The following is a 15,593-nucleotide window of genomic DNA, read 5'->3' as shown; positions in this document are numbered from 1 at the left end:
TTTTTTTCAATCATAATTTATCACCGTAATGTAAACAACTAAAGTGTGAAATTACACTGGTGCACATTTATCAATTACTTTAGTTTGAAACTGCCACTCAAGCCACAACTACTTTGTGAGTGGCCTGTTGTAACCGTCGGTAAGAGGATATCTTGTTCAATCAAGGTAACCTTAATGTTGCTAATTACAATAGCCAATGTGGTTAATGAGTAAAAGTATACTTGTAACACATTGTAAGTACACTTTCTTCATAAAGAATATAGGAATTTTATTTTCAAATAGCATTTAATTGATCATGCTAGCATACTAATAATATAATGACATTGATTGATCATCTACATCAAACTTACATTTATAGTGAATTAGAATTTTTGTATATTACACATTTATGAGAAATATACATAGAACATACCAAAAGCATATTCAAATAATATTTGTTTTGCTCTTTATCTAATATACTAAGAATGTATTTAAGTACAAAAAAAGTGTCCCAATTAAGATCATTTAAAAAACATTTAATATACTCAAATCCTAATAAACACTTATAAAGTGGACATTAAATGTATTAAATATATTTAAAGCTGTTCCAATTTAGATCATTTTAAATATACAAAGAAATATTTATCACTGACATACTTCTATAAATTACAAATATATGAATAAAGTATTTTTTCCCGCTTGGGATTGTAATGCAACTCTGGTCTTTTACCATCATAAAGGAAGTAAGTGCCATCCTTGAACACTGCCACAGCCGGGTATTCCTCGAGAGTAACTGCCTGAGAATGACCAGAAAAGAAAAACAATACCTCATTAACTTTGGGAAGATATGATTGAAGCAGGACCAAGTTATGGAAACCCTGCCCTAATATACAGCACATTCGGAAAGTATTCAGACCCCTTCCCTTTTTCCACATTTTGTTACGTTACAGCCTTATTATGAAATGTATGACTTTTTTTTTTCCCTCATCAATCTACACACAATACCCCATAATGACAAAGCGAAAACACGTTTTTATAAATTTTAGCAAATGTATAAAAAATAAAAAACAGAAATACCATATTTACATAAGTATTCAGACCCTTTGCTATGAGACCCGAAATTGAGCTCAGGTGCATCCTGTTTCCATTGATCATCCTTGAGATGTTTCTACAACTTGATTGGAGTCCACCTGTAGTAAATTCAATTGATTGGACATGATTTGGTAAGGCACACACCTGTCTATATAAGGTCCCACAGCTGACAGTGCATGTCAGAGCAAAAACCAAGCCATGAGGTCGGAAGGAATTGTCTGTAGAGATCAGAGACAGGATTGTGTCAATGGAAACGGGATGCACCTGAGCTCAATTTCGAGTCTCATAGCAAAGGGTCTGAATACATATGTAAATAAGGTATTTCTGTTTTTAATTTGTAATAAATGTTACATTTTTTCTAAAAACCTTTTTTCGCTTTGTCATTATGGTGTATTGTGTGTAGATTGATGAGGGAAAAAATAAATCAATTTTAGATAATTAAGATAACGTAACATTATGTGGAAAAAGTCTAGGGGTATGAATACTTTCCGAATGCACTGTATATATAACTTAATTTCCTAAATGTACCTTGGGTAAAATGTTCCTTGCAGCAGAGAAGAAGTAGGTATGAACAATCAATTCCTTGGCTACAGATAAGTACTTCTCCTGGGGGAGGGAGAGAAAAGGAGGAAACCTCAGACAGGCTATGACAAAGATACCAAAATAAACATTTGGTTATTGTGTCCCATGTGTGTATGTGTGTCCGTGCGTTCGTGTGTGTGCCTGTGTGTGTGTGTGTGTGTGTGTGTGTGTGTGTGTGTGTGTGCTTGCGTGTTTAATGCGCAGGTGTACTCATACCTTCAAGTCGGACGGCCCACCAACGTAGACAAAGAGTACGTCATGTCTACTCATAACATTCTGAAACAACAGCTGGCTTGGCAGTGATCTCACCACAGGTCTTAAACAAAGGAGGGATGGGGAGAGAGATGGAGAGAGATGGACAGATGGATGGGCGGAGATGGAGGGAGTACAGTATATCATAATGTAACTGTTCAATGAAAACCTAATTTTTTTTTAAACTTCATAATCTGTCAACTCATACCCAAATTATGTTTACAAACTTCTGGCCAGATGTAAAAACGTTCAAGGGTAAAGTGACAAAGTGTAAATAAAGATACATTTCCTGGTGAACACACTTTTATGTTTTTATCATTTTTCATTTCACCCTGACAATAATTGGGAGCAAATTTTGCACACGCTTAGTCAATCCTGCCCTTACTGTTGATGCATACTTTGGTAATTATTATTAATATTATATATAGTCCTATATAATATAACTCTGGTAATGCTCAAAACGCCGGAATTACATGATGGTCATTCAGACCTTTGATATTTCATTTTGTGTAAATATTCCATAATGCATCATAAATTGCAAAATGAATGCATTTGTTATGTTAAAATATTTCATACGAAATCTCAGGACACCAAATGTAAATTGTAATCAGTCATAAAACGTAGGCTATTGAGATATCCAAAAGCCATTGACTGTAAATACTCAAATAAGACGATAAGCTACTGTATTTGGTAGCTTAGTGGTAAAGAGCTGGTTCTAATCCCCGAGCCGACTAGGTGAAAAATCTGTCAATGTGCCCTTGAGCAAGGCACTTAACCCTAATTGCTCCTGTAAGTCACTCTGGATAAGAGCGTCTGCTAAATGACTAAAATCTAAATTTATTTTGTGGAAATTCATATCATTTTGTGTTGTTGTTTTGTGCTTTTAAAAAGACAAAGATTAAACATAGAACAAAACAGTTTCATGCCATTGTAACATCCAAAGTCAAATGAACGTACATGGAGAATTTCCACAGAGGTCAATCTGACCGTCACCAGGGACAAAAAGATAGCTAATTAGAATGCTGCAAATTAGCTAAAATATGAAGAAATCATAGCATAGCAATACAACTCAGTAAAAATGCTGAAGCCGCTGGCCTAGTAAAAACGATGCAAAAAAATATATAACTGTTTCAAAATACTTTTTGTAGAATAACCGCTGTTCCACACGTTTCCACACGTGAATCTTCGCGACACTCAGCAATAGTTTGTTTGGGAAAAATATAGCCCAGCCACTGGGCACAGACGTCAATTCAACGTCTATTCCACGTTTGTTCAACGTAAATTCATTGAAACGACGTGGAAACAATGTTGATTCAACCAGTGTGTGCCCAGTGGGTACTTTCTATTTTATTCTGTTATTTTCCATTGTATTCTACCTGTAAATATATGTGTATAAGGGCAGGGGAATATAGGTCCGCCTCTTGGTTTGCTATAAAGCTGAGGGATAGGGCTGGAGAAATGTAACCAAATATCACAGAGCAGGCTTTTTAAGAACTACAAAACTATATTTTTGCAGACAAGGAGCATCAACTTCCATCCTCAGTCTTACCCAGATACTCTCTCTGGCAAACTCCATGATGCCTTCCCAAGTGGGTGGCAGGTAGCCTGGCGGGTACGAGCGTTGGGCCAGTAACCGAAAGGTTGCTGGATCGAATTCCCGAGCTGACAAGGTAAAAATCTGTAGTTCTTCCCCTGAGCAAGGCAGTTAACCCACTGTTACCCGGGTGCCGAAGACATGGATGTCGATTAAGGCAGCCCTCCGCACCTCTCTGATTCAGAGGGGTTGGGTTAAATGCAGAAGACACCTTTCAGTTGAATGCGTTCAGTTGTACAACTGACTAGGTATCCCCATGCTGCCATCCTCAGTCTTACCCAGATGCTCTCTCTGCAAACTCCATGATGCCATCCTCAGTCTTACCCAGATACTCTCTCTGCAAACTCCATGATGCCATCCTCAGCCTTACCCAGATGCTCTCTCTGCAAACTCCATGACGCCATCCTCAGCCTTACCCAGATACTCTCTCTGCAAACTCCATGATGCCATCCTTGGTTCTAGGACCTCTGTAGGTGTATTTCAAGTCATCCTTCAACCTATCCAACAGAGATAGGTTAGTTAGAAGAACTGGGTTGTGTGTTCCGTAGGGCACACTTCAGATCTACATTTACCAACAATGTTTTAGAAAATACAGCTGAGAAGTGCACAACTCACATCTTTATAGCGGGATAGTCAGTAACTCGAAACTCTTTTGCGAAACCTGAAACACAAATGTAAAAGATATGTAAAAAAATATATTTCTGCTGTCAATTTAAGCACGGATGGAGAGAGAGAGAGAGAGGAAGAGAGAGAGAGAGAGAGAGAGAGAGAGAGAGAGAGAATAGCTAACTAGTCCACTCTCTCATACAGGACCAGATAACAGGGGATTTGAAGAGAGAGAGAGAGAGAGAGAGAGAGAGAGAGAGAGAGAGAGAGAGAGAGAGAGAGAGAGAGAGAGAGAGAGAGAGAGAGAATAGCTAACTAGTCCACTCTCTCATACAGGACCAGATAACAGGGGATTTGAAGAGAGAGAGAGAGAGAGAGAGAGAGAGAGAGAGAGAGAGAGAGAGAGAGAGAGAGAGAGAGAATTGCTAACTAGTCCACTCTCTCATACAGGACCAGATAACAGGGGATTTGAAGAGAGAGAGAGAGAGAGAGAGAGAGAGAGAGAGAGAGAGAGAGAGAGAGAGAGAGAGAGAGAGAGAGAGAGAGAGAGAGAGAGAGAGAGAGAGAGAGAGAGAAAATAGCTAACTAGCTAACCTAGTCCACTCTCTCATACAGGACCAGATAACAGGGGATTTGAAGATGTAATAACTCACTACGCTGTTAGCCCATCTGGTTGGCATGGCTTACCATATGTTGCACAAAACACATGTATCTACACACACAAGTACACACACACGCCGTTGGAATGGCTGCAAGGGCTTTTAAATCTTCCCTAAGCCCTATTAGTGCGCGAACAGACTGGCCTAATTCTGGACCTGTGGGCCTATGTTTGACGAGGCGCTCTGTGACTGGTTGCCTTATCGCACGTTTGGTAAACCCTTTCTCTACGGTGAACATAAGAAGAAACCTTTTTCAGAGAACCTTTATACTTTATATCATTGTATTGTAGGGGGTCAAGTGGTGATGAGTGTCAACGATGTGGGTTATTTACCTCTGCCTTCAGAATAACTACACAGCCTATAAAAAGTGTGCTATCCAGATTATTATACTATTACATTATTGTATAAATATATATATTTATTTATATTCGGTATCTATATCATATATTGACCAATCCGGTAGAGGTCAGTACAGCCTGAAGAGTGACTAAAAGCTTCCTTGGTTTTGTTCTGGGATCCCATAGTGTTCCATTTTGCTACAGTAACTTTCCAGCCATTTTACAAATTATTTGGATCAATTATCTCAGTCCTTATGATCTAAAAAAAAAAAATCAGAGAGAACATAACAAAATATATATATTTTCAAAAAATAGGCTCTGTGAAGGCATTCATAGAATAAATACAAATGGCTGATTACATGTTAGATACACTCCAAAACACACTGGGTTGTTTGGTTGACCCAACTGCTGGGTTGCATGTGTCAGGTCACTTCAGTTTTTTAAATCCTTTATTTAACTAGGCAAGTCAGTTAAGAACAAATTTTGATTTACAATGATGACCTACCCCGGCCAAACCCTCCCCTAACCCGGACGACGCTGGGCCAATTGTGTGCTGCCCTATGGGAGTCCAGATCATGGCCGGTTGTGATACAGCCCGGGATCGAACCCGGGTCTGTAGTGATGGCTCTAGCACTGTGTTGCAGTGCCTTAGACCGCTGTGCCACTCAGGATGCCAGGATACTTGGGTTGTTTTCTTTAAAAATGAGCAAGGTTGGGTTGTTGATGCGGGGTTACTGGTGCTGGGTTATTGAGATATGACCCAGCGGGTCAGATCAGAAGCCTGGAGGCGTAGTTTATTAGGGGTGTGGCTTTCATATAGTGCTTAGCCACCTGTGAGGGTAAATGTCATTCGTGGTCATGCGTTCTGTTGTATAATTATCAGAAGTTAAGGTTGAATATTGACATTTTAGTAGCTTCAATGAGGCTTACAGAAGTGTATGAATTCCCCAAAAAACTATCCACTTCCCATTGTTGGGTTAGATACCACCTTATTATAATATGTAATAAATCATCTTAATGTTCTAGAAGAATGTGTAAAATGCTAAAAAAACGTATGGAACATTCAAATTTGCAGTATGTAAACTTAACATGACGAACAGGAATGACATTTACTCTCACGGTTGGCCAATTAGATCTATCTGAAAGCCATGCCCCTAATAAGCCACGCCTCTTGAAAATAAACCTATAATGACATTAAAACAAAACAAACTGCTAGGTCAACTGGCTGGGTCAAAATAACACAGCGTGTGTTCTGTCCAATATTTAACCAGCGCTGGGTTAACAAAGAACCCAAATTGGGTTGTTTTTTTAGCCCAGTATTATTTGGATTGTAGTCCTCTATTTTTCAATACACTATACAACTTCCTCTTTTAAAGCATCTTTCTCATCAATATAATACTTATTATAATCCTGATTCCACCAGGCAGTCATTGTTGTATTCTGTTTGTGTTCACGTTATATTGAAGTCATACTGTTTCTTTTTTTTTTTTTACTGTTATGTACTTTTGTTTGCGTCTTATGTCTCGTCTTGTTCTGTCTTTTAACTTAATGTACAAATCAGATCATTGGACTCACTGGTGTGGATGTCTGCGTCGACCTTGCCAACGTTGACTGGAGACCCTATACTTTTCAGCTCCGCCCCGATTTCGTACCACACTGGGTCCAACAGCTTGCAATCGGTACACCAGGGTGCGTAAAACTGACACAAATCAAATGGAGCACAATCACCATAATGTAATGCATTTCTTCTTCTACTCTCCAATATAACATGTTTGAAACAAAAACACAATACAGTGCCTTGCAAAAGTATTCATCCCCCTTGGAGTTTTTCATATTTTGTTGCATTACAACCTGTAATTTAAATTAATTTTCATTTGGATTTCATGTAATGGACATACACAAAATAGTCCAAATTGGTGAAGTGAACTGAATTTTTTTTTTTTTAAATAACTTGTTTCAAAATATTCTAGAAAATAAATAACGGAAAAGTGGTGCGCGCATATGTATTCACCCCCTTTGCAATGAAGCCCCTAAATAAGATCTGGTTCAACCAATTACCTTCAGAAGTCACATAATTAGTTCAATAAAGTCCACCTGTGCGCAATCTAAGTGTCACATGATCTGTCACATGATCTCAGTATATATACACCTGTTCTGAAAGGCCCCAGAGTCTGCAACACCACCAAGCAAGCGGCACCATGAAGACCAAGGAGCTCTCCAAACAGGTCAGGGACAAAGTTGTGGAGAAGTACAGATCAGGGTTGGGTTATAAAAAAATATCTGAAACTTTGAACATCCCACAGAGCACCATTAAATATATTATTTAAAAAATGAAAGAATATGGCACCACAACAAACCTGCCAAGAGAGGGCCGCCCACCAAAACTCACAGACCAGGCAAGGAGGGCATTAATCAGAGAGGCAACAAAGAGACCAAAGATAACCCTGAAGGAGCTGCTAAGCTCCACAGCGGAGATTGGAGTATCTGTCCATAGGACCACTTTAAGCCGTACACTCCACAGAGCTGGGCTTTACGGAAGTGTGTGTAGAAAAAAGCCATTGCTTAAAGAAAAAAATAAGCAAACATGTTTGGTGTTCGCCAAAAGCCATGTGCGAGACTCCCCAAACATATGAAAGAAGGTACTCTAGTCAGATGAGACTAGAATTTAGCTTTTTGGCCATCAAGGGAAACGTTAGTCTGGCGCAAACCCAACACCTCTCATCACCCCGAGAACACCATCCCCACAGTGAAGCATGGTGGTGGCGGCATCATGTTGTGGGGATGTTTTTCATCGGCAGGGACTGGGAAACTGGTCAGAATTTAAGGAATGATGGATGGCGCTAAATACAGGGACATTTTTGGGGGAAACCTGTTTCAGTCTTCCAGAGATTTGAGACTGGGACGGAGGTTCACCTTCCAGCAGGACAATGACCCTAAGCATACTGCTAAAGCAACACTCAAGTGGTTTAAGGGGAAACATTTAAATGTCTTGGAATGGCCTAGTCAAAGCCCAGACCTCAATCCAATTGAGAATCTGTGGTATGACTTAAAGATTGCTGTACACCAGCGGAACCCATCCAACTTGAAGGAGCTGGAGTAGTTTTGCCTTGAAAAATGGGCAAAAATCCCAGTGGCTAAATGTGCCAAGCTTATAGAGACATACCCCAAGAGACTTGCAGCTGTAATTGCTGCAAAAGGTGACTTTGGGGGGGTGAATATTTATGCACGCTCAAGTTTTCTGTTTACTTGTCTTATTTCTTGTTTGTTTCACCAAAAAAAATATTTTGCATCTTCAAAGTGGTAGGCATGTTGTGTAAATCAAATGATATAAAACCCAAAAAATCCATTTTATTTCCAGGTTGTAAGGCAACAAAATAGGAAAAATGCCAAGGGGGGTGAATACTTTCGCAACCCACTGTATACATGATAAAAACGACACACTAACTATGAAAACCAATATCTGATACTACACATCAAAATTGCATTAGGCCTGTGTTCCAGTCTGTTTGTGCTTTAGTCCAGGGTTTCCCAAACTCGGTCCTCGGAACAGCAGAACTAGTTCCTCGGAACAGCAGAACTTGATCCTGGGGCCAGCAGAACTCGATCCTAGGGCCAGCAGAACTCGGTCCTGGGGCCCCCACATATATATATTTTTTTGCCCTAGCACTACTCAGCTGATTCAAATAATCAAAGTTGAATGATGAGTTGGTTATTTGAATCAGCTGTGTGGTGCTAGGGCAAAAAACCAAAACGTGCACCCGAGGGGGCCCCAGGACCAAGTTTGGGAAACCCTGCCTTAGCCTCTGTGTTTGTTTGATTCATGTAAACCATGACAGTGATAAAAGAAGAGTTGGCTACAGCACATACAGCATGGGATCCGTGTGTGTGTGTGTGTGTGTGTGCCTGTGCCTGTGTGACACCACACTAGTGTGATGAACATGTATTTCAATGTCCCCTCTTGCATTCTCTTGATGTAGGCCTAACTTACACACTGCTTCTTCACGCAATCATTATAAGGGCCTTTCTTAAAAAGTCACGTCCATACTTACTTCAATCAGCCATATCTCATCAGGCTTTCTTGTGTCTTTAAACCTGCAAATTAGTAATAGAAATCAACAACCATTGGTAAATCTATACAATGGAAATTTATTTTATTAGGAACTTTTCACAATCCTTAATAGGTGGTCTACTGGTATATCAACTTGATAGTTAAGGACCATGGACAGATGGCAGTAGTGGTGCCATATTAAGGTGGTGTGCATTACAGCAGTCTACTTCGATATTCCGTTATCAAAGTAGATACAATTTACAGTAGCCTTTCAGCATTATTATCAAAGCAATTCATCTAGCAACGTCTTTCGAATTAATAGAAATAACTTACGTGTCATCGAGCTCTTCAACGAAGGCTGATACCGTAGCTATACTAAACAAAACTGTCAGAGAAACTAGAGGCATACAGAGGAAACGTTACTATAAGGACGCAACTGACACAACCCAAATAGAATAATTAAAACAGGCTAGTTTTAAAACATTGCTAGTTAAGAACATTAAACTATTAACCGGACCAACATGAGAAATTCGAGTTCAAAATACACTATAATCAACAGTGCCATCACAAATTTCTATTGACATTATTTAATAGCCTACCTGTGCACACGACAATGAACTTTTCATTCGCCATAATTTTCCCTCAATGATTTATCCAATAATCAATCCATCCGCAAATTGTGTGACGCTGATCCAAATCTGTGTGTCTCGGTTTCTATGCAGCGCTAAGAACGGCCATAAGGCCACGAGTCCCGGAACTGTCTGTCAAAGTAAAAGCCTTAGAGATCCTATTAATGAAGGTTAATGTCCATTCTAGTCTTCTATTCCTAATTATATGGTAAAATACCCTTTTAAAATGGAAAGTTATTGGATGGGGGAATCGAACTCGAACGTATAAGACCTGTGTATCGGTTATGACATGACATAAGCTGCACTAATGGAATTTTAGGCTATGTTAACATTTGCGTCGTTGGGTCCACTGGTTAACCTTAGAGAGCGGCTTAAAATGGTTTTCACACCAGGACTTTTAATGTGATGTAGGCCTAAAGTAATCGGGAGCAAACGCCAACTTTACATTTACGTCATTTAGCAGCCGCTCTTATCCAGAGCGATTTACAGGAGCAATTAGGGTTATGTGCCTTGCACATCGACAGATTTTTCACCTAGTCGGCTCGGGGATTAGAACCAGCGACCTTTCGGTTACTCGCACAACGCTCTTACCCACTAAGCTACCTGCCGCCAACTGTTGTATAATCTTGCCACCCCAGCTGCATTTGGATATGGAGATGTGATAAGAACGCAAAGAATGATACGTTTTCTCTCTCTATTGAACATTTATGCCTAGTAATTTATTTGAAATAGCTTTCGGAAAACTATCATTGAAATAAAACTAAAAAGATTTAAAAGAACACATATTTTTTCAATAAATATTTAGATTGAAAACATTTTATAGCATTCTAATTTTCAAAATACAATTACAGAAAAAAAATTACATTTGACACACGCACTACATCATCGACTCCGTCATCCTCATTGTGGGCATCACGCGCATGCTGGTCATCTATGCCCTCTGCTCTGTCACAGCCACACCCTCCACACACCTGGCCTTCCTGTTCGTGGTCAACCTGGCCTTCCTGCTCGTGGTCAACCTGGCCTTCCTGTTCGTGGTCAACCTGGCCTTCCTGTTCGTGGTCAACCTGGCCTTCCTGGTCGTGGTCAACCTGGCCTTCCTGGTCGTGGTCAACCTGGCCTTCCTGGTTGTGGTCAACCTGGCCTTCCTGGTCGTGGTCAACCTGGCCTTCCTGGTCCTGGTCAACCTGGCCTTCCTGGTCCTGGTCAACCTGGCCTTCCTGTTCGTGGTCAACCTGGCCTTCCTGGTCCTGGTCAACCTGGCCTTCCTGGTCCTGGTCAACCTGGCCTTCCTGGTCGTGGTCAACCTGGCCTTCCTGGTCGTGGTCAACCTGGCCTTCCTGGTCGTGGTCAACCTAGCCGTGGCCGACTTCCTCATGTCGCTGGACCCAGTCCCCAGTCTTCTTGTGGTGGAAAAAGTACCCATTTGTCATACTTGAGTAAAAGTAAAGATACCTTAATAGAAAATTACTCAAGTAAAAGTGAAAATCACCCAGTAAAACACTACTTTAGTAAAGTCTAGAAGTATTTGGTTTTAAATATACTTAAATATCAAAAGTAAACGTAATTGCTAAAATATACTTAAGTATCAAAAGTAAAAGTATAAATAATTTCAAATTACTTTTATTAAGCAAACCAGATGGCACAATTATTATTATTATATACAACACTCAGACATAATTTATAAACGAAGCATGTGTGTTTAGTGAGTCACTAGATCAGAGGCAGTAAAGATGACCAGGGATGTTCTCTTGATAAGTGTGTGAATTGGAACATTTTCCTGTTCTGCTAAGCATTCAAAATGTAAAGAGTACTTTTGGGTGTCAGGGAAAATGTATGGAGTAAAAAGTACATTATTTTGTTTAGGAATGTAGTGAAGTAAAAGTTGTCAAAAATATAAATAGTAAAGTACAGATACCCCCCAAAAAACTACTTAAGTAGTACTTTAAAGTATTTTTACTAAAGTACTTTACATCCCTGAATTTAGGCTTTTAGCTTAATGACAAAACTAGCAATGAAAAAATATGCAAATTGTTAAGAAAACACCTAAATATACAATTTGTTTTACAATAATCATTCTGGGTGTTCGTTATATTAGAAATACAGTTCATAGGCCTATAAGAAATACAGAACAACTTAGTAAACCTGTGGTAAAATATTGTATTCATTTATTTAACCTTTATTTAAATCAGGAAGTCTCTTAAAACGAATATTCTCTTTCAACGGAGACCTTGCCAAGACAGCAGCTTTACAAATGTATAAAAGTGACATATTAAAAACAGGCAACACAACAAGTAATATATAAATCTACACAAAATACATAATGCAAATGCTTTAGGCTACGTTTAATGCTTGAAAATCAGCAAGTAATAATCAATCTCAGTAAACATTTCTTCAGGTTAGAGCGGCACATGTGGCCAGGTGAGTGAATTAGAACAGAAGTTTACCTCAGTTGTTTTAAAAACATCTGTCCCCTCCTCATCCCCTTCCTTCCACCTGTATTGATTTAGGAAATACTTGACAGGTGAAAACAACATGCCGAAAGATCCTCATTGTATGGCTTTTATCTGATCGGTTCTTTCAGATCAATGCAATGAGAGGAGTTGAGGAGAGGATATACTTGTTAGACAATTGAAAAAGAGCCTAAATTCAGTTACCAGGGAGCAAGAGATCTTTACTAGAGGTCTGCCGAGTAGTCAGACAAAAATTGGCAATTTTCTGGATACGATTATTTACATTTACATTTACATCATTTAGCAGACGCTCTTATCCAGATTATGATCCGAGTATTTTTTGTAATTATCCATGATCGGGAAAAAAAAAGTACTTTTCGGGTGCCAGCACGCATCTTTCTCATGTCAATCAGTCAGTCGAGGTGCTACGTGGTCTAAATAACTCAACTGGCTAGTTTGCCTGTCTATAAAGGGAAGGGCGGGCTGTACGTTGATCCTGCTGCTCTGATTGGATAGAGTGAAGCTGTGTTTGATCATTTCACACGATCGCTGTCACGTCTATTTTTCGGTCTTGATCATTCAGACTGCTGCTGCCTCCTGTTAGCCTGCTACTATGATAACTGAAATGGTAAGGACGTTCGCTATCAAGCTGTCAATGTGCATAATATCTAACAAGTGGGGCGAAGGTAGGGAAAAAAATATGAAACGCCGACGAGAATTCTGACTGATAGCAAACTTGTGTGCCTGCTGCAAATTGAAGACAGACACAGGTCAAACACAGACACACCCCTCTGCAGCTCGTAATCTGCAGCTTGTTTGGTCTATGAATGTGCAGGGAGATATTTTGACAACATCTATTTAGGCATTGACTATCAACTGTCAATTTACGGATACGATTACGAATATGAGTATGGCCATGTCGGCACACCACTAATCTTTACCATCAGATTGAAAAAGAGCCTAAATTCTGTTACTAGGGAGCAGGATATCTTTACCATCAAATTGAAAAAGAGCCTAAATTCAGTTACCAGGGAGCAGGAGATCATTACCATCAGATGGGCCTGCATCAAGCACATCTCCTTCAAACACCATTGAGGTGCTTGAAATGCTGCTAACCCTGAGGCTGTCAGACAACACTCCCGCTTTATGCCCGGCTACCACGCCTGCTGACTGCTGATTGGGGATGACCGTATCTGTGGCGATCTCCGTGGAGACACGTCGGTCGAAGGGCAGTGAGTTGATGCTGGAGCCGTTGGCCTCACTCTCAATCCAGCACGAGTCTGTGTCGGAGGCTGACGAGAGGCGTTCGTTGGCACGTGCACCGGCGACCATGCCCGCTCCCGCACCCACACCCGTACCCAGGGTGCACTGGCTGGTGAGGGTGGGCCGTCGAGAGCTAAGGGAGGCGTCACTGTTGGAGCTGAAGGATGAACGCAGGTCCTTGTCGCCCACACGCAGCAGCGAGCGTAGCGCGGGCACGTAGCGGGCGATTGCGATGCGGTACTTGGGGTGCGTGATGGCGTAGATGATGGGGTTGTGGATGGCCGAGGCCTTGGCGATGATGTCGGGCACTGAGTTCATGTAGGGCGTCAGCAGGTGGGCATAGCCTGCCGTGGCGACCAGCGCCACCACCGAGTAGGGGGACCAAGACACGACGAAGAGCAGGATGACCACCAGCGCCACTTTTGGCCATGCGCCACTCGCCGCACAGCCGCTCATACGCCTTGTACTTCTCGCCGCAGTCCAGCCACCGCACATCTCGGCCTGCCCGGCGGATGGCGCGTGGTCTTCTGTAGCTCAATTGGTAGAGCACGGCGCTTGGAACGCCAGGGTAGTGGGTTCGATCCCCGGGACCACCCATACGTAAAAATGTATGCGCTCATGACTGTAAGTCGCTTTGGATAAAAGCGTCTGCTAAATGGCATATTATTATTATTATCATTATTAAGATGGCTATGTAGCAGCCGCCGATCACCCCTAGCGGGATTAAGAAGACGAAGGTGAAGAGGAAGATGGTGTAGTCCCAGCTGCACGACGTCTGCAGGCCCTCGGGCACGTAGGCGCTCCACCCCAGGCTCCACCCCAGGCTCCACCCCAGGCTCCACCCCAGGCTCCAGCCCAGGCTCCACCCCAGGCTCCACCCCAGGCTCCAGCCCAGGCTCCACCCCAGGCTCCAGCCCAGGCTCCACCCCAGGCTCCACCCCAGGCTCCACCCCAGGCTCCAGCCCAGGCTCCAGCCCAGGCTCCACCCCAGGCTCCAGAGCCAACAGGCTATCAACATGACTATGACCCACCGCCGGTTCATGCTGCCCAGCGAGGCCAGCGGCCCAGGTGATGGCCAGGCAGCGGTCAACGGCGATGGCTGTCAGCGTCATCATGGAGAACATGCCGAAGAGGGCGCCGCAGAAGGCACAGAGCTCACAGGCGCGCTCGCCGAACACCCAGCGGCGGTGCAGCGAGGCCACGAAGAAGACGGGGGACTGGGTCAGCGACGTAAAGAAGTCGGCGACGGCCAGGTTGACCACGAACAGGTTGCCCGGTGTGTGGAGGGTGCGGCTGCGGCAGAAGGCATAGATGACCAGAGCGTTACCCAGCATGCCCGTGATGCCCACCATGAGGATGACCGTGCCGATGATGTGGTGCGTATGGTCGGAAACGGGATGCGGTGGCTCCGGGTGGAAGGGCAGGTGGGTTGGCCCATGGCCGGGCACATTATCAAGTTTATAGTTCCTGGAGGTTGAGAGGTGCTCCTTAAAAACCCCTGTGCAGTTGAGCTCCCCCGGTGGGCAAAAGGCCCCTTTTCTGGTCGAATTATTATTTTCACTTCTTCAGTGAACTATCCCCCTACAAAGTTTTCTGCCTTTATCTGAAAAAGGTAGACAAAGTAGACAATGCAAAACATAGATGAGGATGTCCTTCCTGGACAAACAGTTTAGTCCAGTTTAGAGCAGTTTATCTCAATGAATTCAATTCAACTTCAAAAGGAAGAAAATCATAAGTAAAGTCCTGCAGCTCATTTCCCAGCTCTGTGATTCCTCTTCCCTCCGCCTACTACATACCCCGAACCACATCGGCTCAATATATACTGATAGAAGATTTTCTAGACTGTTATTGACCAGACCCCTGACTGCTCTATTTTCATACTCTGGTTGGCACTGGTTGTCTCGGTTGTGTTGTGTTGGTGGTGGTGACTCATCAATGAAAGAAATAAAAAAAAAAACTCATTGACATATTTAAAGGTATAATTCACCCACATTGCAAAATTACACATTACATTACAATAAACAACGCATGGTTGTGATCTCTCCTTGTCCATAGTCTGCTTACAGACTTTGTAATTTGGGTGGACCATCCCTGTAAC

General features: G+C 42.0%; 2 protein-coding genes across 3 annotated transcripts; both read right to left on the bottom strand.

Moving 5' to 3' along the window:
* Nucleotides 1–527: 527 nt before the first annotated feature.
* Nucleotides 528–10,102, bottom strand: LOC123492363 (protein disulfide-isomerase TMX3-like). Of its 2 annotated transcripts, none has more exons than XM_045224870.1 (9): nucleotides 9,750–10,100; nucleotides 9,484–9,547; nucleotides 9,152–9,194; nucleotides 6,678–6,801; nucleotides 4,115–4,160; nucleotides 3,916–3,996; nucleotides 1,870–1,969; nucleotides 1,600–1,677; nucleotides 528–776 (listed from the first exon to the last, which is right to left on the bottom strand). In XM_045224870.1, exons 1-9 carry the CDS (start codon nucleotides 9,781–9,783, stop codon nucleotides 639–641), a joined length of 708 nt encoding a protein of 235 aa, XP_045080805.1. In that variant the 5' UTR covers nucleotides 9,784–10,100; the 3' UTR covers nucleotides 528–638. The 2 variants fall into 2 exon arrangements, with proteins under 2 accessions (XP_045080805.1, XP_045080806.1); XM_045224871.1 differs by having other exon boundaries at nucleotides 632–776; nucleotides 1,600–1,615; nucleotides 9,750–10,102.
* Nucleotides 10,103–13,252: 3,150 nt separating this feature from the next.
* On the bottom strand, nucleotides 13,253–15,045 carry opn4.1 (opsin 4.1). The gene is given in 5 exon segments (XM_045224904.1): nucleotides 13,253–13,918; nucleotides 13,920–14,016; nucleotides 14,179–14,331; nucleotides 14,482–14,561; nucleotides 14,563–15,045. Coding segments are annotated over 5 exon segments (1,281 nt in total). The 5' UTR covers nucleotides 14,848–15,045.
* Between the last annotated feature and the right edge of the window lie 548 nt (nucleotides 15,046–15,593).

The sequence above is a fragment of the Coregonus clupeaformis genome, chromosome 14, assembly GCF_020615455.1.
Source record: "Coregonus clupeaformis isolate EN_2021a chromosome 14, ASM2061545v1, whole genome shotgun sequence".
NCBI classification, from domain to species: domain Eukaryota; kingdom Metazoa; phylum Chordata; class Actinopteri; order Salmoniformes; family Salmonidae; genus Coregonus; species Coregonus clupeaformis.
The sequence above is the reverse complement of the archived record's forward strand: the minus strand, read 5'-3'. Positions and strand labels throughout refer to the sequence as shown.

Bases quoted from the DNA above. Each gene is read 5' to 3' on its own strand.
- LOC123492363 (XM_045224870.1), bottom strand. From the start codon at position 9,783: ATGGCGAATGAAAAGTTCATTGTCGTGTGCACAG. The intron at 6,802-9,151 runs GTAAGTATGGAC...GATTTGTGTCAG, and splicing joins ATGAGATATGGCTGATTGAA to TTTTACGCACCCTGGTGTAC. The intron at 1,970-3,915 runs GTAAGGCTGAGG...CCTTTGTTTAAG, and splicing joins TTTGCAGAGAGAGTATCTGG to ACCTGTGGTGAGATCACTGC.